This window comes from Zosterops lateralis, assembly GCF_965231275.1.
Source record: "Zosterops lateralis genome assembly, chromosome: Z".
NCBI lineage: Eukaryota > Metazoa > Chordata > Aves > Passeriformes > Zosteropidae > Zosterops > Zosterops lateralis.
In genome coordinates this window covers 12,785,389-12,808,203 of record NC_139800.1, presented here as the reverse complement: position 1 = coordinate 12,808,203, position 22,815 = coordinate 12,785,389, and the positions used below count along the sequence as shown (strand labels likewise).

The 22,815-nt window shown below is 39.7% G+C and overlaps 1 protein-coding gene across 4 annotated transcripts in view; it reads right to left on the bottom strand.

Annotated features, from left to right (window-relative positions):
- IL6ST (interleukin 6 cytokine family signal transducer) overlaps positions 1 to 17,231 on the bottom strand; it is a 32,061-nt gene extending 14,830 nt beyond the window's left edge. Inside the window, exons 1-8 of one of the 4 annotated variants that reach the window (XM_083882950.1) lie at positions 17,176 to 17,231; positions 10,019 to 10,099; positions 9,148 to 9,459; positions 7,225 to 7,357; positions 5,816 to 6,000; positions 5,322 to 5,473; positions 3,157 to 3,316; positions 781 to 863 (exon numbers count right to left, since the gene is read on the bottom strand). In XM_083882950.1, coding sequence (XP_083739076.1) covers positions 781 to 863; positions 3,157 to 3,316; positions 5,322 to 5,473; positions 5,816 to 6,000; positions 7,225 to 7,357; positions 9,148 to 9,459; positions 10,019 to 10,085 — 1,092 coding nt within the window. In that variant the 5' untranslated portion in view covers positions 10,086 to 10,099; positions 17,176 to 17,231. Of the gene's footprint in view, positions 1 to 780; positions 864 to 3,156; positions 3,317 to 5,321; positions 5,474 to 5,815; positions 6,001 to 7,224; positions 7,358 to 9,147; positions 9,460 to 10,018; positions 10,100 to 10,208; positions 10,275 to 11,252; positions 11,360 to 17,175 lie in introns of those variants that run through there. The other 3 variants (XM_083882953.1, XM_083882952.1, XM_083882951.1) reach the window with 3 other exon arrangements.
- Between the last annotated feature and the right edge of the window lie 5,584 nt (positions 17,232 to 22,815).

The following is a 22,815-nucleotide window of genomic DNA, read 5'->3' as shown; positions in this document are numbered from 1 at the left end:
AATACAAGAACAAGCCAAGTTCCATAGATCAAATACCTGTACATTAAAAAAAACCACACATAACCTGTGCGCATTTCTATAAAGCAGTCACTTCCAAAGCCTATTTCTGGTTTAAATACTCCTTTTCTTTGATCATACCTAATGATTTACCAAAAGCTATTCTGTAAGGACTGCAAAACGTGTTGATAAAACCTCCACTTTATGTGACTTTACAACACAATGGCATAAAAGTAATCTCACACCTTTGCTTGTGTTAATATGACAAATATGATACAGTTTATGGACCAAAAGAAAACAGCAGTTGGGGAGTGACCACAATTACATTCCCCTTCTGAGCTGGAGTAACCATCCAGCTGGAGGCAGCAGCCTTACTGCACACAAATGCCCAGCGCTGTTTTTAACAACCTTGGCCTCTGCAGTATCTCAAGGTTTAATGGATTTTGAAGCTGGGGTATCACTGTCCAGTGTTGCCATGTTTCAGGTTAAAGCAGAAGGCACAACATGAAGCTATGCTTAGTTCAAGTGGCAGTTCCAAATCCACAGAAGGACAACAAATGAAGAATCTAAAAGCAGTCTGTGTATTTTAAGTCACAGATGACTGTCAGTTAAATGATGGCTTTTACATCTGTACATTTAATTTTTCATAACTAATTATTATAAGTAAAATCACTTCTCATATCAAAAAATCCTATACTATCCCAGCCACCTGTTGAGTAGATTTTATTCCACTTAAAAACTCATGTTTTTAGAAGAATGCTCAACTTTTGCAATTCACTTTACCTTCCATATTAGACGGACAGTCCAGGAACCTGGTGAGTGAGATGTATCAATGATCCTCCATAGGGGTGGTCCTTTAGATGGTTCTGAGGAAACAATGAAACAGTGCTTAACAGTAGAAATAATTCAATTTAATCTGTTTTAATTCATCCTTTGATTATCATTATATGCGTACTTTCTTTAAAAAAATAAAAAGTACAGTAAAAAGCGTTTCCTTACTTTCTCAATTAAAGTAATGCTTGGCATATTAAGTGGAAAATTTCCTGAAGAGATGAGCAAGACTCCAGTCCTGCTTTAAGTGTACAGTATCAAAAGTAGTATGAGTCACAATGGTGGTCATCTGCAAATTATACTGAAGGTGACAATGCTGAGTGAGGCATGATCACACCTACAGCGTGCAGCCTGCAGCCAAGGGCACAGCCCTGCACACCTGCAAGTCTTGCTACAGCCTGTATCCTCTACCCCTCAATCTCAAGTTACCTAAAAAAGGGAAAGTGCACAAGACTTAACAAGGACAAAAAATTCTCCTGGCAGTAAGACTCCTTGATTCTGAAAGGGTAACAGAACAGCAGTATTTTCATACAATGCTACAGGAGGTTTTGGCATCTGTAGTATGAAAAGTGGTATTTCCACCAGAAATTCATTTTCAAATTAAAATGAACCAACCAATACTACACTGCACAAAGCAATAAAAAGTAGCCAATCTTTTGTGAGGGTCTTAGCCCCAAAAGAAAGTTCATCTCAAAATGAATTGTATCTTTAATCTCATAAGACTATTTTTTCTCAGAGTACTTTCATAGCATTTAGTATATTATGAGGTTTTGGCTTTTAACCTCAAATACCCCTCAGTATCACATATACAGTGTGCATCTCATCTTTTATGCTTTACATTTTCAGAGGAGAACTACAAATTGAGGGAACAGGAGCTCTTTTACTCATTTGAGTACCCAAATTGATTCACATGAAAGAGAAGCAATTGTACATCTTGCCTAATAGAGATCATGACTCTAACATGACCTGTCCAATCTAACCTGACTATCTAACATGATGTTCATTGATGTTCAACCTTTGTTCTGAGGCTAAAGTAAGACATGAGTACTTAATCAGTATTAGCAGTATTTTTGCAAAGCCAGTCACCAAAGCAGAACAGCAATGCAACCTAAATAGGCAGGCAGTCCTGAAATCATCATTGCTCAGCCTAAGAGAAAACAGAAAATGAAGTCATACTATCATTAGGAGTTGAAAAACAGATTACAATATTGATATGTTTTATAGTATCTCTCTCAGAGAAAGTAAATTTTGTGCAGAACTGAAGCAGTGCCATCATGGATACAAGTTCCACTTGTTTTTAACAAAAACTACAATAATCCCTTTTATTTCTTAACTAAGATGACAAATTAACTCCATCAGGATAAAAAAGGAAGGATTTCAAATCTGTTTTAACAATGGTTTAACTTGATGTGCACTGATACTCTGCAGTGAACAGACTGCTCAGGAAAGACATGCCTTGGAAGACACTATGGGACACACAGGATATTACAGAAACAAGATCATAAAGGTGCAAGCAGGAAAAGCTAAAGCGTATTTAAAATACAGAAAAATACCAATCAGCTTGACACTGAAGCTAAATAGCTGTCACAAAGTATTTATGGCAATTGGATGTAAGAATAGATTTCCTACTGAGAATTAAGTACACAGCACTGGCTCCCTATGGGGTAGCATCAGCCTAAGCCAGAAACAAAGCCAACCTTGCAGGGTATCAAAGTGGAAAAGAAATGAAAATTAATACTTTATTAAAAGTAAACCAGAATGTCTTATTTAGATGCTTTAGTGGTTACAATTACCATATGCACATTATTTTATATCACTGCTTTATTAAATTTGTGAAGAAGTCTATGCATCCTGTATGACTAAAATCTTCTGCTTTGTAACTGTTGATGATTGTTCACTTGTGATTTTTACTAGCCTCCTAAACATCAAACAAAGTAAGGCAGTTGGTCTACTAGGACAACCTTCTCTAGGCAGGATAACTTCTGTTACAGAGAATAATCTTCAGAATAAAAAAAAAATCAAGCATAAAGTCTAGATTTCTTTCAGAAGACTTTGAGAATACAGTTTTCTGTGAAGAAGGCTCTTCTTCTCTGTTGCTGTTCTAGTTGTTTTCAGGGAGCACCTCTACACTAGCTTAATGGGAAACTATTCTTATGCTTCCTGGAATACACGGGTCAGGTCAGAGGTTGCTGAAAGTAACTCAGGAGAGCTTTGTTGCTTATACAAGCAAGCAGCTCAAGCAAGGATACACCATTTCAGCTGACCATTGCCAAACTGCTGAGCACTCACACACTAGAAATCAGTGACCTACTTTTATACATTACTTACTATCTTCAGGGGTAATCCCGGACTTTTCATCACTCCAGTCACTCCAGTAGCCCTGTCCATCTTCCTTCATGCAACGAAGGGAAAAGACATACTCTGTGTAGGGTCTGAGACCTTGAACACTGAATGAAGTTCTTGGGGAAGCTGTATCCTCAGAAGGAACCTGCAAATGTGACAAAGATCTCAAAGGCACTGATCAAAATACTGTAGAGCTGAGTTCTGTGCTAGCTCAGCTGTCATCCAAGAAGGTTCCCCACCACACACACATCTAACACAAATAAGCTTTCCTTCCCTCACGCTTCCAAAAGTTCAATTCTCAAACATTGTTTGATAAAAGTTCAGTCAGAGTTGTGTGTCTTTACCAGGTGTAAGAATGAACATACACTAGAACAGTTAGGCAGCCACCTCAGGAAAATTTCAATCTTTTTAAAATAAATTAGCATTGCTCTCCTTCCTTCCCACATAATTCTGCTACTGACCTGTAGTATCCTGCCTCACAATTCAGAACTTTGCTAGGTTACCTGCTTCATTATTGAATGCAAAATTATTGGTTACTAGAAGTTAAAAGTTAAGGATCATTGCTGTCACTGATCCAGAACGATGTTTCTTGAGTGAAATTAAAAATAGTTTTAGAGAAGTTTACCATTTTGTTAATAGATTATTTTCATAAGCTCTTTCTTTTATTATCTTAGGTGAGCAACCAAACGCCAGAGAAGTATTCTTAGTATGTATGTGGAGTAGATAATGGACACAAGTAGCTACACACACTGACTCCTCATGTTATTCCACTTGCAACTAAGGGCTTTTTACAGTGAGGACCCCTGCAAGGCATGACTGCAGATTAAACACAAATGCAGGACACTTAAGAGGTTAATCCTGAGAGCAAAGAATTATCAAAATACTCCATAGGAGCTATATTAAATCTGTCCTATATTAAAAATATGTCCACAGATTGATGTAAAAAAAAAAACCCAACAGCTCTTGATGACAGGAACACTTCAGAGTACATTATAGGTAAGGCTTACTCCTTACGTTTATCCTGTTCTTCTCGACTGCCTCACACTTGAGGCATGTACACAGGGCAAGATTTTACAGAATCATCTAGGTTGGAAGAGACCATTGAGTCCAATCATGTACCTATCACTGCTAAATCCACACCCAAACCATGTCCCAAGGTGCCACATCTAGATCTTTTCTAAACACTTCCAGGGATGTGTAACCCTACAGCTTCCCTTGACCAATCCTTGACAATTCTTTCCAGAATAATTTTTTTCCCCTATATCCAGTGTAAACTGTCCCTGGCACAGCTTGAGGCCATTTCCTCTGGTCCTAACACTTGTTACTTGAGGGAGCAGACTGAGCTTGACCTCACTACAACCTCCATCCAGGTAATTGTACAGTGATAATATCACCTCTGTACCTTCTTTCCTCCAGGCTGGATAACCCCAGCTTCCTCAGCCACGGTTCCTCAAACTTGTGCTCTAGACCCTTCCTCAGCTGTGTTGCTCTTCTCTGGACATGCTCTGCTTAGCACCTCAGTGAGGGGACCAAAACCAGGATTCAAGGTGTGGTTTCATCAGTGACAAATACAGGCGGATGGACACCTCCTTGCTGGCCACACCATTGCTGATCCAGGCCAGGATGCCACTGGCCTTCTTGGCCACCTGGGCACACCCTGACTCATGTTCAGCTGCTGTCACCAGCACCCCCTGGTCCCTCCTGGTCACTCTGCCCCAGCCTCTAGCACTGCCTGGAAGTACTGTAGCCCAACTGCAGATAGAGTAAGTTCTAAAAAGCATCCCAGCATGATACAGTATTCACCAAAGCTCTGGATGACATTTAGATCACTCATTTTGCACATGCATGGGAAGATGAAAACTCATTCTTGTTCTATAAATTGCACATGCACAATAAAATTTAAAATAAACATACTGCATTGTGACAGGGAGGACAGCATAAAAGTTCAAAGATATGAAAAGGTCACCACACTAAGACTGTGCCAAAAAACACCTAGATTACAGTCTCCATGAACAAGCCAGATAAACTTCCTTGGGTGGCCATGTAAGACAATGAAATGGAAGTGAATGCTCTGGACTGCAACAGAGGGAACCCCAGTTTGACAGATGGCTGGGTTACAGAATCATGGCAAGGGACATTAGTGGTATTACCTCCATCCAGTTTGTGTCACCAGCAATCCTGTAGCGAATATTGAATTTCAGCTTCATCACAGCATCTGAAATCCAATTCTCCCAGGAAAGCTGCAGAACACTAGGCAGAACTCCTGAGCTGACTGATACATTCTGTGGAGGCAGTGGTTTAACTAGAAGAGAAGAAGTTAAAGTCAACTCCACAGCTGTACTTTACCATGCCTTTAGAAGCTGGCACATTAGATTTCAGCACTACTATTAAAGCCTTTCAGGACCTGAAATAGCTGCTACTTTACATTACCTTCTAAATCAGACTATTCAACACAAATTTGCTATCTGAATTGTGACAAAATCTCCCACCATCCCTACACCTTTGCCAGCACAGTTCAAGCTCCAGTCAACAACACTTATGGAGTGATAATTTTTATAGTGAAGAAACATTAACATACCAGTTCAGCAATATGCACAAAGGCAGCAGTAATGTTCTATTAAAGCTTTAAGGGGCATATAGTTACCAATGTCAACGGGATCAATAACAAGATGATCAGACTCAGCCTTCCCAAGGGCATTTGCTGCTTCTACCCAGATCTCCGTGTTAACGAAGAACTGAATATCATTAATGGTGCAAGAATTGTTTACATCTTTTGGTATACAGTCAGGAAAGTCCTCTTCTGGCCTAAAAAGAGAAGGACAAAACAAGCTACAAAGCAGTAAGTATGGTTTCCTTTAGAGAATAGTTTAAAGTAGATTAGAGTGAGCAATCAGTTTATCTTGTATGTTTCCCCTCTGTCTTAACTTTGCAAGCAAAGGGAGGGGAAGAAAAAGCAAGAATGGCTTCTTCAGCCACAAATGCGTGATTGCGTTAGAACCGAAACCAAAACAAAATCTCTTGACTTCCAGTCACGTATCTTCAAAAGCACAAGCTACAGCACTATAATTAAATTTGTATAAAAACCCTGACTGGGCTTAAAAAAGAAAAGAAGAACAAAAACTGATAAAATTAATCAAAAGTAATATGGCCAGTAACTAGAATGCATTAGAAAATGTAGTCAGTGCTACCTGCATACCTTTCAAGAGTACAGCATTAGAAGTGGAATAATAATTTCTGTTCACTGTCTTCTGCAACACTAACACTAGATAGATAGCTCTAGGGGCATCATGAAATTTGCAAAGCATTAACTTTTTCTATCTGTGCGTACTTTCTACTACACCTGTTACCAAAACTTCAGCAGAATGGGGAAGCTGGAAAGCTGTAGTCAATTATTCCTGTTTCCAGAGCAATGCAACTCCTGTTCACTCCATTTTAAACTATGAGAGACGATCCAAAGAGTTTGGAAAGTGACTTAATTTGCTTTCACAGGAGAAATACTTTGCTGAAGCTTTCATGTTAAAATTAGCTCAGAATAGGGTTTGCCCACAGTTCCTGTGAAGTGCAGATAGATAATACCTTTACAAAATTCAGTCGTTTTATGCTAGTTTCTTTACTTAGAATAGTTTGGATTGAAATGGACTTCCAGGAGTCATGTAGTCTGATCCACCTGCAACGAGCAGGGACATATCCTGCTTGTTTAGAATGGGATAGAACTGTCAATCCAGAAAAGTGTAAAAGCTTGGGTAGAGCCACCTATTACTAGATGTATTGTAGTCAAGCCACACTAATCATGTATTTGAAGAACAGAAAAGTATGCGAATACTGTTACTCCAAAACAAGTTCAGCAACAAAAATTCAAGTCTGACTTAAAATTACTTGAATGTCAACTTCTTTAACTCTTCCCTTCCCCCTCATACCAGACAGACAGCAATGCTTCAGAAAACTGGACATATGTTAAGAACTCCTCCAAAGAATCAGGAATTTCAAGGACTGTTGGTATAGCATAAAAATATTCTTCAGAATTATTTAGATATTGTATAGAGTGGTACTCACCAGCTGTATCTCAACTTGAACTGAGTATCCAGGAATGTATGCCTTCCAGGGTTCCAGGTACAAGTCATAACATATGTGAATTTTGACACCTGATGCACAATGCAACTTAAGTTCTTCGGCTTCTCTGGGGCCACTGTACAGAAAGAGTTAGCAATAATTAATCTATACACATATTTCAACCCATGAGAATCCTTTTAAGTGTCCCACTAGAGTGATTCCTGTGAACATCAGAAATATTTAGTCCATTTTTTCCTAAAGTATTTTGCAAAAAGGGCTGGATATCATCCTGCAATCAAAGTCAAGAAGCTTAAATAGCTGCTTTGACAAACAGGCTGTATAAGGATTAAGCACCTGCTAGTAGGGAACAACAAAGACTTCTCATTCTGAGGCAGAAAGCCTTGTATTAACCATGTCTCATCTAAATATATTTTAATTCACACAGAAGAAAAATAAATTAATAACCACTACTGAATTGGAACATGGTGACTTTGCCAGTAACCTGAGCTCTAAAGGCAATTTGATAGGTCTGCTCTCCTCCAGTGAGGTATGGAAGAAGCTTGAGCTGTAAATCCATGCAAAAAAACTTGGGAATCTTCATCAATCCACTGTAGTGTGCAAGGAACTTCTTCAGACTTCAGCAAAACTATTTTCTTTCCTTCTTAAACTCAAATTATAACATACGAAGAGTTTGTTTCTACTTCCTATATGATCACTATTTATAATAGTATAATGTACTTAGGAGAATTGCATTTGCTTTCAAGCAGAATGGTAGTTTCAAAAGAAAAACCTTATTGCTTTCTTCCTGAATAATTGTATTCTTCTCAAACCTGTTGCTTACCTCATTATTTGGTTTTTCTTTAATTGATAGTACCAAAATACAACAGCTTTAAATAAAAATGCATCTCAAGACTTGTAACATGAATTACAAATGCTGAATATTATCTGTTCATTTATAATATTAGAATAATTTATCTGTCCTCACTTTTCCATGTATTTTACCTTTAAAAATACTTTTTATTTTATCTTTTCTTGTACAACATTTACTCCTCAGAAACTGAAATTGAAAACATTACTTTTCTGTGATAGCAATTTTGTTAGTCATGCTAGAAGCACATAATTTCAAATTGTGAATTCAAGCTGGCCTTTTGCATGCAGACCATTCAGCAACTGCAGTATCTTTTGCCATTACCAGGAGACAACATAATTCATCAGCTATACAATACAATATTTAGGACACTACAACATTTGTACTATTAGCAGGACACCAAGTAATTATAAGAAGTAGCATATTAAGTTATTCATATGCCTTTCTCAAGACAGTCTCATCTAAAAGTCTTGGTCTGAACCATGCAAGTGCTACCATTCTAGAACAAATGAAGTTTGCAAGTATTTAGAAGTGTTTTCTTAGGTATAGAGGTGAAGTAATCCAAGTAATACGTTCCATCCTTAAGGCGATTCAGGTTAGCTTTAGTGATACAGATGGACTAAATGTTTCTCAGTCCATTAATGAAGAAAACATTATTTTAAAAATGTTAGTATGAAACCAGGACATATCACCCAGAAGTATTTCCTCCAACTCTGATTGATGAATCAAGAAAGCAGGAAATCAACTTCTCCTATTTCAGTTAAATCCGCATCTTTAATTTGTAATTCAAATCTGCTGCTTTTTGTTGTTCCATTTCTTTCCTATTTCAACACTGAAATGCTCCAGAGTATTTTCTACTTTTTAGAAAACTTTATTCAGTGCATCTTGAGCAGCTGTGGTGGCATGTAATTTGACAATATTTTGATTCAATTATCCAGGAACTGAGGGAATAAAAGTAAGTGCCTCAATATACACATACATTCTATTGTGTGCATTTTCCCATTTCTCAGAAATAATTTTCTTAAGAACAGAATAAAAGGTAAAAAACCAGTACTCACAGCCTACTGTAACTGTAATTCCATAAATGTTCTGTTCAATCTGTCCATCTGCTAAAATGTTGCATGTCAGAGGAGTAGCTAATGAAGAAGTGTCATTGAATGTGACACTGGAAACTGTTTTGTTTATTTCACGATACTGTTCTTTAGGTACCAGTTTATTTTTAATCTTCCAGATAATCTGACTGGCATAGATATTGCCAAAGTCAAGACAACTCTCATTCAGAATGCACAATGCTGTGAAATTGGAACCAAGGGCCAGTACAGGTGACTCTGGGATGATGTAACCACATGACTGCACAAGTCCACTTGAAGCTAAAAAGAAAACAAATTTCACATTTATTAAAAATTACACACTACACAACATTCCCTAATCATACTGCTGATACATTACTAGTGCAAAGTTGTTGCATGTGTCTAAGCAGCAACTTAAGTAGTTACTTGACAATTATAGAACTGAAATGCATTAGCAGACCACAAGGAAGATCTAAGGGCAAAAACCATTGTAGCATTCTTTGCAAAAGCATTTTACCAAGCTAGGAAAGGTCTACTAATAAACAGAGGCACTTAAAAAGAAAGAGGGGAGAATCAAGAGTTGCATGATTATATCTTTTGAAGGAGGATGTTATTATACTTGAGATTACTCTTGTGATAAAAAAATATTTTCTGTTAAGAAAGTTATCATAGGAAAATTGGGTTTAAGTGCACACCTCTGTTGTGGTAAACTAGTATTAGAAGACCAGGTGTGTCTATCCTAACATACCTTGCTTTCTGTCCCCATCCAACAAGTATCTAGACAAAAAGCAGGCAGGTGCTGCAAACATCCAATGTAACTAGTTTATACCCTCCTGTATTTGAGACACAGAACTCTTACCGTCAGGAGAACAAATATTCAACACCAGACAGAAGCCACAGGCCACCCAGCTCCACCTAGAAAACATGCTGCACAGAATTTCTGTAACAAGAGAAAGATATATATTTTAAAATTTAAACTATTACTCTTTATTTTAGATCAATGTCAAAATCAGATTTGTATTTGCTCTAAGACAATTTCTCACACATACATTTATTTTCCTGGAAGCATTTGTATCTTCTCACATTAGAATAGCCATACTGTGTTTCCATTGCCCTCACTGCTAAAACAAAATCAAATGTTTACTTAAAAAAACTGAGGCTGTTTAAAGTTGCTTTAATTTTAAGAAATTTATCAGCTTTAGGTTTTCACACTGTATATGAAAACGAACTTCACTGGTAACTCTGTGGGAGGTTCAGTAAGAACACAGGATGTAACACTGTGGTTCGGGTTTTAAAATATAACCCTATGAATTTGATTATGGTTATCATAGTTACCTAACTTTCAAGGGCACTGATTCATACAAAAGCTTCAGACAAGGTTCAGAACAACTTACCACAAGAGTGGTAAGTTACCACTCATTCACAAGAGTGACTTAAAACACATTCAGGAATTACAAAGCATAATGCTTCCATATCAAGAACTGCTGTCTACTATAGAAAAAACACTAATTAATTCTTCAAAACTTTACAAGGGAGCTTGCAATTCCCCAAAAGCTGGAGTACATTTTATAACACTGTATATATTTCTGTATTGCAACAAAGCACACTCATTGTCAAGGTTTGACATTTCTAGAAAACACATTAGAGAAACTGAAGCATTCAGACAGTAGCTTCCACCCCCACTGTTCTGAAGCCACTAAGACTGTTCTGGTTTTCTCAACTTACAGTTTTAAAGCAGCCCCAAACTACTAAAAGCAAGTGACCATTCTCTACTAAACATATGAGCTATATTATTTTTAGCTACATTTACACATCTTTACAGGAACAGGTAGACTGGCTTAGTGAAATAAGGCACTTAGTTCACAAGCTGATTTCTGGAAGCAGACTTCATACTATTCTTACACCTAGAAACTAAACATAGGCTCTTTAGGTTTACTAAGATTTGAGGTGAGATGGCCTATGGTAATAATGTTTCTGAAGTCTTATTTTCCTTCTTTGGAAACTGAGCTTTACCCAATAAAAGGAAACTCCTAAAAGTTTTAAGGGAATTCCACAGTATTCCCTAGACAGGAAAATTAATAAGGTAAACTTACTATTATCAGAAGAAGAAGAAACTGCAATTTATGACAGTAAGCATGCCTTTGCTTTGATTGCATATAATTTACTTTATAATGACCGAAGGACACAAGGCATTTCACATATATAAGTAAAACCAGACACACATTTAAGCATGGATCACTACCAAGCAAGAACCTCCTTCCTTACACATCAACACAACTAAGCCATTTTTTTCTTTACAAATCAAGATAAACAAGGTAATGTAAAGAAAATCTATTCACAGGAATAACTAAATGAAAACAGATCTCAAACATTTATAGCAGTCTCTGTAGGATTTACCAGCTTAGATGTCTTTCAGTTAGAACTAAAATAAAAACCATCAGAATCATCCAGCAGTATCTTTATTTGCTTCTATACTTGTGAAGTATACACAAGCTGAAGTTCACTGCCCAAAGCCCACCAAAATTTGTTATACAGAAACTTTACAGTAGAAACATTGATGATTGAAAGACTTGACAAATATATTAACAAGTATTTGTTTGTCATTGAGAACCAAAAAGCTATGAATTTTTCCTATGTTCTATTTAAGTACTCTCACTGGGTTGGATAAAAGAACCACTACACTGCTCTAAATGCAATGTGTATTTGGATATTTATTAAAAGAGTGCAGTAAAATAACAGTATTTTTGCTTATTTTGGAAGTAAAGTGTCTAATATCTGAAAAATAAGGTTTCTACCCACATATGAATTTCTGCATTTAAAAAAAAAAATCCCAACTAGTTTAACAAATTTTTATAAGTTTTCATGGTGAATACGAACCAAATCCACAGAGTATTCTCTTTTAGTTTAAATAAAACCAGCACATAGGGATCTACTTTAATGCCTTGACATATGCTAACATTTATCAGAATACTGTTTGTTAACCAAAGTCTATTAAGCTCTACTATGGATAGACCTTAGGATCTGTTACAAGCAAAATTCATTTAAATTATTTAATCAGAACAATTTGAGTTGTAGAAGATCTGAAATTCATCAGAAGCCTGAGGCAACTACAAGCTAGGTGGAAAAAAGTAGGAACTCTGCTTCACTGCTAATTGCCAAAAGCTGCAAGACAACAGCAGAAGCACCTTTCACACTGAAGGGGAAAGAAAGAAACAGATGTAAAAAGGAAAGTTTTTAAAACGTTGTTTAATTTCTCTCCCATTTGCTATTATGAGTCATGCCACCTTAGAACAACATCAGGGTCACCTAAGCTATTGCATCATTACAAAGTTATTGGTTTTCTTTGGGGTCGTTATTTATTAAAATTGAACAATATTTCCACAAAACTATTCACTGTTTTCACACCAGCCATATTCACATATTAAGTATAGCTCAGGTTATTAAAAACATACTGCAAAGCAAATGAAAGAATAAAATAATGAAGAATAAATAAAAAGCAACAACTAAATAAGTAAACAGTAATATATAATTAGCACAAATTTTGTCCTAAAGTACGATTTTTTCACTGGAAATTAAAATTAAATTACTATCTTTTCATATCAATGCTATTTCTATATTCAACTGCCTTCCAGACTTGAAAAACATCTCAGTTGCTCCAAGCAGATTTATTCACACAGAAGAGACTGAAGTTCAAATCTTTACTACTCTGCACCACTTTGGAAGGTTTAGCAATTATTTTGAGGGAGCAGATAAGCCCTCCACAAATCAAACTACTTGATTCCACTGCAGGCAGCTCCAGAAAGGCCAGAAAATGGAGCTTCATGCTCCATCACCTTCAAAGGAAAGTTAAGTGCAAAGCCCACCCACGTACAGTATGGGAACCACGCAGCTGAAACTGCAGCGTCAAAACCATGCCACGATTTAAAATGTATCTGCTTTGGGCTGTTCTGATGTATTTTACTCACCCCCACCCCCTGCTGATCAATGCAGTTTGAAAAAGACTGAAGCTACACACCTCCAAACCCACAAAGGGGCTATTACAATCCTTTCTAATGTGTGCTATTTTAAAAAACATTAGTGTCTCTGGCTTTCACAAGACTGACTCTTAATTGAAATTTCATTCTAGGGGAAAGATCCAGAGTTACGCTAGACACTTCCATCCATCTTACCTACATGAAAGCCATAAAAGAAATTAAAAACCAAAATAAATGATGGGACTTAAAACTAACAAAACAAGGAGCCATACTTCATATTAGAATGAGGAAATATTTCTATGCAAACTAGTGTTTTCTCATTTGAGTGTGTAAAAATCTTCAGGTGAAATCAGTGCAGAAATCCTGCATATAAGCTACACCAAACCTTAAAAGATAGGACCACCATTCAACAGTAATGCTAAACGATAACTGTTCATCATTAATGATTTTAAGTCAGACTAAGCTGTTAGCCTAGACAACAGAAAGCTCAATAATTTCTTTCGGTCACTATGCACAGCTCAGCCCAAGTTTTATGTTTTACTGACTGGTACAATGTATATATATCTAAGGTGACAGCTGAACCTGAGGCTGAACAAACACTGAAACAGCCAGTCAGTTCAGATGCTTTTTATTAAAAACAAAAACAAACAAATGCAAAAAAAAAAAAAAAAAAAAACAACAAAAAAACAACAACAACAACAAAAAAACACCCCAACCCAAAACAAACCAATCAAACAAGAAACCAAAAAAAAAACACTCCACAAACAAACAAAAAATCCAAACACACGGAAGAGCCAAACCAACCCTTTTATCTATACTATGCAGTTGCTCTTAGTGTGGATCACTAACTGAACAGGCAAGGGAGACAGAGAAAGAAAATGACTTTAGAAGTTTGCCAGGTTATTCTCATGCATTAGTGGCAAAAGATCAAAATCTATCAAAATACTACTGAGTAAAACCAGCATGGTCAATTTAGAAAGCTGCTGGTGACAGTCCTTAATTCATGGAAAACTAATTACCTCAAAGAGGAAAAAACTGTTAAAATGCTCTGATTATTTCCATAAAGACAGACTTATAAAACTCGTATGTCATGAGATCACACCATTTAATCTCCAAATCAAATGGGACTTCTATTATTCTTCACATCCTGCAGCCATTTTGAAAGGAAAGCACTAAGCCTTTACGCCTGATCTGTAAATTGATGCTTCATGCAGTGTCTATGAAAAGCTAATAACAACCCTAAAATCAAACCTTATATGCACAAAGTAGCAACAGTGTGGAGTTTTAAGATCAACCTGTGACTAACAGTTTGTGAAGAAGTACCAGGCTTTCATGCAAAACAGGTATCACAACTTATTCTAAGGAAGAGAGAAATCTTAAAAATTAATCTCATTTCATAAATCATGAGATCTGCCCCAAAATGAACACAGGGATATGTCATTATATAATGACACGCATAATAAATCTCTCAATTTCAGAGAAGTGGCAATTCCTGTCCAAGGGAACCTAAAAAATCACAATGTCTGTTTAAGAAACTATAGCTAAAATAACATGTACTTGCCAGCAAAGCCAGCTTGTAAGCCAGGAAGTACAGATAACACCACAACCACCACAGGAAGGTGTCCAGTCTATTAAGGCTCATCATCACATCAATCACAAGAGACCAAAGGTTGCAGGAAAATGGATTTCCAGAAATTCCTCAAAAAAGATAAGACGACCTATGTTTACAGCTTCAAGAGGTAATCTGTCACAAGGAATCTGCATGGCTCAGGCAAACAGAACCAGATGCTTCACAAAGCAGCTGCTACTTGAGGTTTTATAACAATCCGGACTGTACTTAAAGCCATCTGAAAACTGTAACTATCCTCAAGGAATTTTCATTACTGAAACAGTAACTGCTTTCTAATTAAGCATATTTCAAGCTTCCTTCCTTCCTTCCTCCAAGCTTCCTTCCTCCTTGGAAATATTTATGTTTTTATGTAAAAAAACCCAAAAAACAGACACTTCTAACAGAAGCACTTAAAATATTATGTAACATTATATGAACAGAATATTCTGAAATACATTTTTGTATTTAAAATATCTACATTCAAATGACATCTCTATCCCTTTCACCATCTAAGCAAGTAATTTTTCTACATTACTTATTCTTCTGCCCCTAGAAGAAGGCTTATCCCTGGAGTTTCAGTGGAGCCCCCAGGATAAAAAAAACATAAAGAAAAAAGGAAAAAAGGGTACACAGTTTAAAATTACTGAAATACCTAATTAGAGACACCACATATTAGCTTATAATAATTGAGTCCTTTCTGGTACCTTCTTAAAACTGCAAATCAATTTCTTTGAAATACTTCAGAATTTTTTCACAGCTAGCAAGTAGTTTTTGTCCAAAAATCAAATTAGTTTATACAAAGGAATGTCTTAGCACTCCGTGTTCTCATTTTGAAATCAAACTGCCCAGACTGATCACAAGCAGTGCTGCTTCTCTAACCTACACCGTTCTTACTAGTACAAGAATAATTGATGAAAATATGGCCAAAAAGCTAATTTCATTTCATATATTTGTGGTAGTGCTAATCCTCCAGACAAGCAGCTTGGGAACAGTGTCTCCATTTGGTGCACTCACTTAGAGATGTGCATCTATCTTTCTCCTCAGGCAAAAAGATTCACCTAATAACTTTAAACACCACATTTCCAAATATATAAACAACATCCAGATAATCACTTTGAATGCTCGACGTCTAGGAGGTAATCTCAAATTTTCACTATCCACACTTACATTCTTACTGTGCTACACCAACATACAGATAAAAAAAAAATCAGTTCAGAAATTACATGCTTCAAACGGTATATTTTACAAAATTATGCCTCTGAAAGTAACGGCATATAGAAAGCATAAATGTTATAATTTTAAAGAAAAGAGAGTGAAAGAAAAAAAGACCTTAACTCCCAATAGCATCCAATCTCTTCAGGTTGTGGATTCCCTTTTTCTCTTTGTGACAGATCACTAATGACAGACCTATAATCCCACACAGTTCTGCTCTCTGTTAGCAGAACTACAACTGTGTGTAGAACTGCGCCTTCAGACCGCCTCAGCCTTCAGTAACAACCAGCCACCAGCTGGAAACCCCTAGTCAGCCTAAAACAAGCATAAAAACTGAGACTAGGAATTATTCCCCTCAACCCTGCCAACACACTTGGCAGACTGCTTTCCTTTGTGCCTCAGTTTCATCATCTGAGAGATGAAAATAACGATGCCGATTTTTTTTATTTTAGGGAAAGCATCAGAGCCCCACTTACAGGGATGGCTGGAGCTCAGGACCGCATGGGAAGCGACCATTCGGCCGCTGTGCCCGCTCCTCCCCAATTCCTCAGGGAATCCCCTCCGGGACCTGGACCGGCAATAACACGAATCGTGCGTTTCAGGGCGGCAGTTTTCTACCATCTACAGGCAACGAGAGCAGACAACTTGTGACGGCGACAAAACGCAAATCTCTTCATCAAGGAAATGCCCGCCGCTGGCACTGCCACGCTTATCTGACAGCCCAAAATGCCGAAAGACGCGAGTCCCGCCAGGACCGCGACACGTCTGCCAGCTCAGGCGGCGGCACCCACCACCGCCGCCCCGGGAAGGGCGGACACAACCTTCAGGCTGACCCTCCGGCCAGGCCGGGGCAGGGCTGCGGACGGGGCCCGGCGGACCAGGGGCCCGGCCCCCACAGCCCTCAGGGCCCGGGCGAGGCCGTGCTGCGCTCTGAGCGGCACCGCCGGGCAGCTCCGCCCGCGCCGGGCGGCTGAGACAGCGCCGCGGGGCACGGCTGGCGATCGGCCCGGGAACCGAGTGGCGCAAGGCTCGTCCGGCCCACCCCCGCCCACCCCGGCCCGTCCCCCGGGCAGCCCCGAACGGACACCCCGGCGCCTCCGCCCGCGGCGCACGACCCGGAGGGAAAGGACGGCCCAGCACGGCCCCCGCCGGCAGACGCCCCTCGGAGAGAGGACGCCGGGGAGGCTGAAGGAGCCCCGCACAGCACAGCCCGGCCCTTACCCAGCGCCGCCGCCCGCGCTCCGCGGCCGCTGCCCCTAAATAGCGGCCCCGCCGCCTCGCGCCATCGCGCAGCCGTCCCGCACGCGCGGCCCCGCGCCCGGTCACGCTCCGGCCCCGCCCCGGCCCCCGCGCGCCCCTCCCCTCCTCCTCCGCCCACACCGCCATTGGCCCGCGCCGCGCGTGACGTCACGCAGAGGGGGCGGGGCTGCATGAAGGGGCGGGGCTTCCCGTAACGCGGCGGCCCGTGCCAGGATCCGGGGGGCGCGCGCGGGGGGCGGGAGCGGCGGCGGGGCCCGGGAGAGGCCGCGCCCCTCCCCCTCGGTCCGTCCCGTCCCTCGGCCGGGACCGGCACCCCCGCACCGCCCTCCCGCCAAGGTGTGCTCCGGCTCCGGGGACAGCCGGACCCTCCCCGGGCCGCCCGGCCTCTGGAAGGTTCTCCCGGGCCTGCGCGGCGGGGGGTTGTCCTGGGCAGGCCTGAGGAGGCAGCGGCCTTCCCCGCGTTTCGCAAGACTCCCTTGGGAGCTGGAGAGTGAGTGCTCTCCTCAACAGCCGCGGTGTAAGCAGAGAGCTGCCATCCAGAGCAGTCTCGATGTTTCAGTCTCCCTGAAAATCGCTCAGGGTTCCAGTCCCTCAGAAAGGTGTTCGTGGAAGGCTGGGTTGTTAACGAATGGTCCTTTAGTATAGATCGTTAATATCATCATAATCCAGCTTATCCTTGGAAATTTTTTCATTCAGTAACTCTTGACAAATTACATCTGTAAATCCGACAGGATCATGTGCTCTAAGATGCTTTCTTCATTCTGGATTAATTTATTTTTCCAGTTCATGAGTAAGGAAGAGCACACTTCAGTGTCATGCCACAGCCCTGGTGTTGAGAGTGTCAAAGGAGGCTGTTCCTGGTGAGGAAAGTACCAGACATCACTGGTGCATGCCTGAGCTTCTTCCTGCCATATGCTTTAGGGTTTTGCCCCTTTAGTTCTTAAAATATATTTGAGCTTAAGAAGGATATGAGGTATATTACACTTCGAGTTACATCTGTAGACGAGTGGGCAGATTGGTTAGATAAAAAAGACATCTCGTTCAATACCCTATTTCAGGCACTGGCATGAGCTGCTGGTAAGACAAGATTTGGAACTTTGGAAAAAGACAGTGGAACATAGTCTGTTTCTCATGGATTAGTGCCATTCTCTGATTATGCTTGGGGTACTGTCTAAGATGGCTTAATATCCAGAAAAAATGTTGTTGCTAATTCTGAAAATACTGTATTGTTTCTGCACAACAGAGTAAAGCTAGATGGACATTTTAAAATGGTGATTTAGTTGCTCTGCTTTCCTAACAACAAAATTGTCTGTACTTACATAATTTCTGATAAGTATTTATCTAGGCTGCAGATTAAATTTATTTCTTTGTTGTCTCTATTTGCTGTCTAGTAACCTTAGATACTGTAGATATCGCTGTTTTCTCCCACTGGTGGTCTCTACACTCAGGAAAGGACTCAGTCCTTTCCATGTTCTCCTACAGGATTTTCAGTGTTCAAACCCTTCTTATGGTATCAGGACAAATGACATCTGGGAAATAAATTTCACAGTTTTTTCAGTACAGTAAAAGCATTGACTGTTGGTCACTTTTGCTTGATAGTGCTTGATAAATAATGGTTAGTATGTGTTTACATTGATTCTAGGTAACTTGTACAGTTTGAGACTGCACAAGTACAGTTTGATTGTATAATTGGTAGATTTCAGTGTGTTTGGATATGCCTGCTTCAGCATCCTCAGAAAATCAGTGTTTGGCAGCAAAACTTTTGAGTGGAACCAGGCTCTAACTAGAAGGACCAAAAAAGTAATGTTTTTTCTCTTGTTTTAGCATGTCCTCTGTCTCTCTTGTAAGATCACCTGAGTTCTGCTGCTAAACAGAAATTCCAGAAGCAGACTCTCCACTCTCCTCCCTCCCCCAGCCAACAGAAAGCCTCTTATGACATTCTTACTCTGAAATCCTATAGCCTGAAGCGATTCCTGGTATATTGCCAGAACTTGTAGAGCAACCTCCCACCTCCCTTCAAAACCAGTCCTGTGACAGGCTTCACTTTCATATGAAATGCTTTGTACCTCTTCAAATAAGCAAGGGATTGTGTATTTCACATTTATGGACTCCGTGTAAAAGTATGCATGTATATCTGAAGTTGTGTAGAAAAAAAAATAATTTGTTTGCAACTGTATTTAATTTTTCTGTATTGACACAAAATACCGTTTATTTATTAACAATTTAGTTACCAAAAATCTGGTTGCTCTTAGGCACCAGCCGTTTTCTGGTGCAAGCAGGTAAAGGTTAAGAGCATTACAACTGCCCCTGGATAGAATCAGGACATTTGGGATCCCTGGTGAAGAAAGAATTAATCCGTTCAAGCATGTTGTGAAGTGCCTTTTCTGCACATGGATGATTTCCTGTAAAGACTCTTTAGTTTGATTTACTGCTTCATAGTCTTCCCTACTGAGACATGTTTTATGGCTTTATACTGTACTGTATGTGCAGTACAGTAGTGGTATATAGGTAATGTAAACAACAGTTATTTAAACTATAAAATACTGAGAGAAATGAAAAATTCTGACCACATTTTTAAAATGTCCCTGCCAGGTAGCATTTTAATCTGCTCATTGAATCAAGCATTTTATGAAATGTTTATTTTATATATTTCATTAAATGTTTGGTCATTTATTCCATAAATATGAGGCAAGAATAAAAGAAAGCTAGTTGTCAGGAATTGGAAGGTCTTTGATATCAATTACCTCTGCTTATTCACACTGCAATTTATATTCCAGCATCAGAGCTATGTAGGATATTTCAAGCTCCCGTGATCCACAGTTAGGGTATCAGTCAGTGAAGCACACCTTCACATCCTCTGCTTTCTCAGTCCCAGAAAGGAGGTAGCCTGGAAGTGTAGAGATAGGCACTGACACTTGAAAAACATGTAGCTGTTTAACTGTGGGAGCAGAGATGTTTTTGGAGAAGCTGTTGGAGATTGCTGAGGAATAAACGTGTACCAGTCTACAGATATTTTCAGTGGTTTGGTAACAAGTGAAAAAATATGCTGTCTGTGCCAAATCTTACAATAGGTGAGCCACAGAGAGGAAAAAATTCGTTCTGGTATGTATTATTATCTTTGTATAACAACATGGAGCATCCTAGAGATGCATCAGGGGTGTGAAAAGATTCCTCAGTCTGACTACATGTTGTTTTTTTTGGTAATGTCACTCTCAGAACAGGGATGTTGGGAATGATTCTCAGTATGAGAGAAGCTGAACAAGAACACCCTTTAATGGCAATGTTCTGACCCATGCCAAGATATTTACTGTGAGATGGGTGAATCACTATATAGAGCTGTTTGCCTGGGAGGTTTGGTGAAACATCTGAGCCTCTTGCCAAAGTGATGGTGTTGTCTCAGCTTGTATCACTTCTCCTGAGAGCTTGAACTTAGGATCTCCAATGTCTGACATTCTTTAATATGAAGAAGAGTCACTTTATTTTTTCCCCCTTTGGCCTGGGTGGTGATAATAGTAGCAGACACAGTCTTTGAGGCCATGGTCTTGTAGGTCATAAAGTCATGGTAAAGTCCTCTGAAGAGGTAGGGAGCAGACAGCAGCAAGGAAAAAGTGGCTGATGTAACTGTTAGAAATGATTTAGTGACAGCTGCAGCAGTTCACAGCCTTTTAACTTACCAAACATGAGTAGCTCAGTGGCAGCAAAAAATGGACTTAATAATTCATTACTTCCTCTTGAGGGAGATGGGAGCACATTGCTTTTTTTCAAGGGCAGGTAGGTGTTTGCAATTTGTGTGACAAACAAGTAAAGTTCACTGAGCCACTATGGCAACCTTGTATGTACAGCTGCATGCTTGATGGCATCTCTTTACAAGGGAATGAATGATGCATGTTGCAACAGGACTCACCTCATTCTTTAGCTTGGCTTTGCCCAGTGCAAGGGTATAAAACTTGAGACTCTGGACAAGACCTTGCAAAATTCAGCCGGGGTCTGTAGTGCTCCATCAGAACTTCTGAACTTCAGGAGAATCTTGTGATCATTGGAAGAAGCTAGGAATGGGGATAGATGGGTCCTTCACGTGTGATATGCTTGATAGGAAAGCTTTGGATTGCTTGACCTAGTTCTTTCATTCTGATTCTCAAGAACAGGAATGGTAACACCGTGAAGCTGCAGCAGGGCGTACAGAATAGAAAGGAGATTGTTATAGCCCACTTTAAATTAATGGAACATCTAATGGAGCAGTGCAGAACCTAGCAATCTACTTGTTTTTCTGTGGTGGAAGTCAAAGAACTAATGACATTTTAGACCTAGACTGGAAGCTCTGCCTGATGGAGCATGTTGCTAGGGGGCATTTTTTAGGAAAAGATAGTTGGTGGGGTAATCAGAAAAAAAGTGGTCTGGTCTTCACTGGAGGAACAAGACCAAAAGTGAGATCAGAAAAAGGAAAACAAATATGAAATTTTGGTGAAGATAAGAAAACTGTAAAGGATTAAATTGATCAAACATGGAAAATGGTTAAGTCAGAATGAGCAATACATACAGTTCACTGAGAGGAAATGCTCGTTCAGAGCTAAGGTGAGGTGAAGGTGTTGTGCTGCAGTCTCTTACACCACATGGGAGAACTGCCCATGAATATAGTATGCTTTTGGCAGCTGCTGGAGCTAAAATGCCTTTGGAGTAATCCTGCACACACAAACCAGAATGTGGATGTGTCCTTAAGGCAGAACTCTTAAGCAGTGAGTCAGAAGACCCAACTAGGAGTAGCATAAGACGATTAAAAAGAAAATGATGTCTCAGATTGGACTGGAATTATGTTTCCTACTTGGCCGCAAAGACTTCCATGAGCAGTATAGCCAATAAGAAATATGCCAGAAAATGTAAGTAAGTATATTTTTGCCAAAGTAATGAACTATTTGCACAAAATAAAGTAATGTGTGGAGAACAGCTGAGCAGAGCCTAATTATTTGGGCTGACACAAGGCATGCTAGCAATTGAAAAAGGCATTCTGAAACCAAGGCTGTGGTTCAGTCAACTCTGTTACGGGAGGCCAGTCTGTCTTGTATCAATGTAGTTGTGCAATCCTTTCTGATGTCAACCTTTTAGAAGATACAAGGGTGACACTTCTGTCCTTTCCTGTGAGCCGAGGACCAGTTTTAGTCAGGCAAATTAGCACTGACCCTGGTTATCTAGGCTTCCCTTGAGTCTTGGGCAGGCTGTAAGAAGGTTCTAGCTAGTGCAGAACAATGCACCAGGACATGCCTCTTCAGATTGTATGATGACTGGCATACAATGTGTGGAATCACAAATGGAGCTCGTGTTCCTGGTCCTCAACTGCAGAGTGTAGCAGGGAAAGCACAGAGATGCCCTAAATCTGTACAACACTGTGGTTGCTCCATTTAGTGTTAGCCTCTCCAGACTAAGGCTAAAACTTGTCTGTGTGAGATCTGGTGTTAGTGGAATGACTCTAAACATAGAGAGTATGTAAGAGTTAAGCTGTAATTGCAAATGTTGGCTTTCTGATACTGCAGCTTGTGATTTCTCAGTAAAGGATGGTAGAGACATATTTAAGAAACTGTATGTGTAGCTTACAGAAGGGAAGTATGC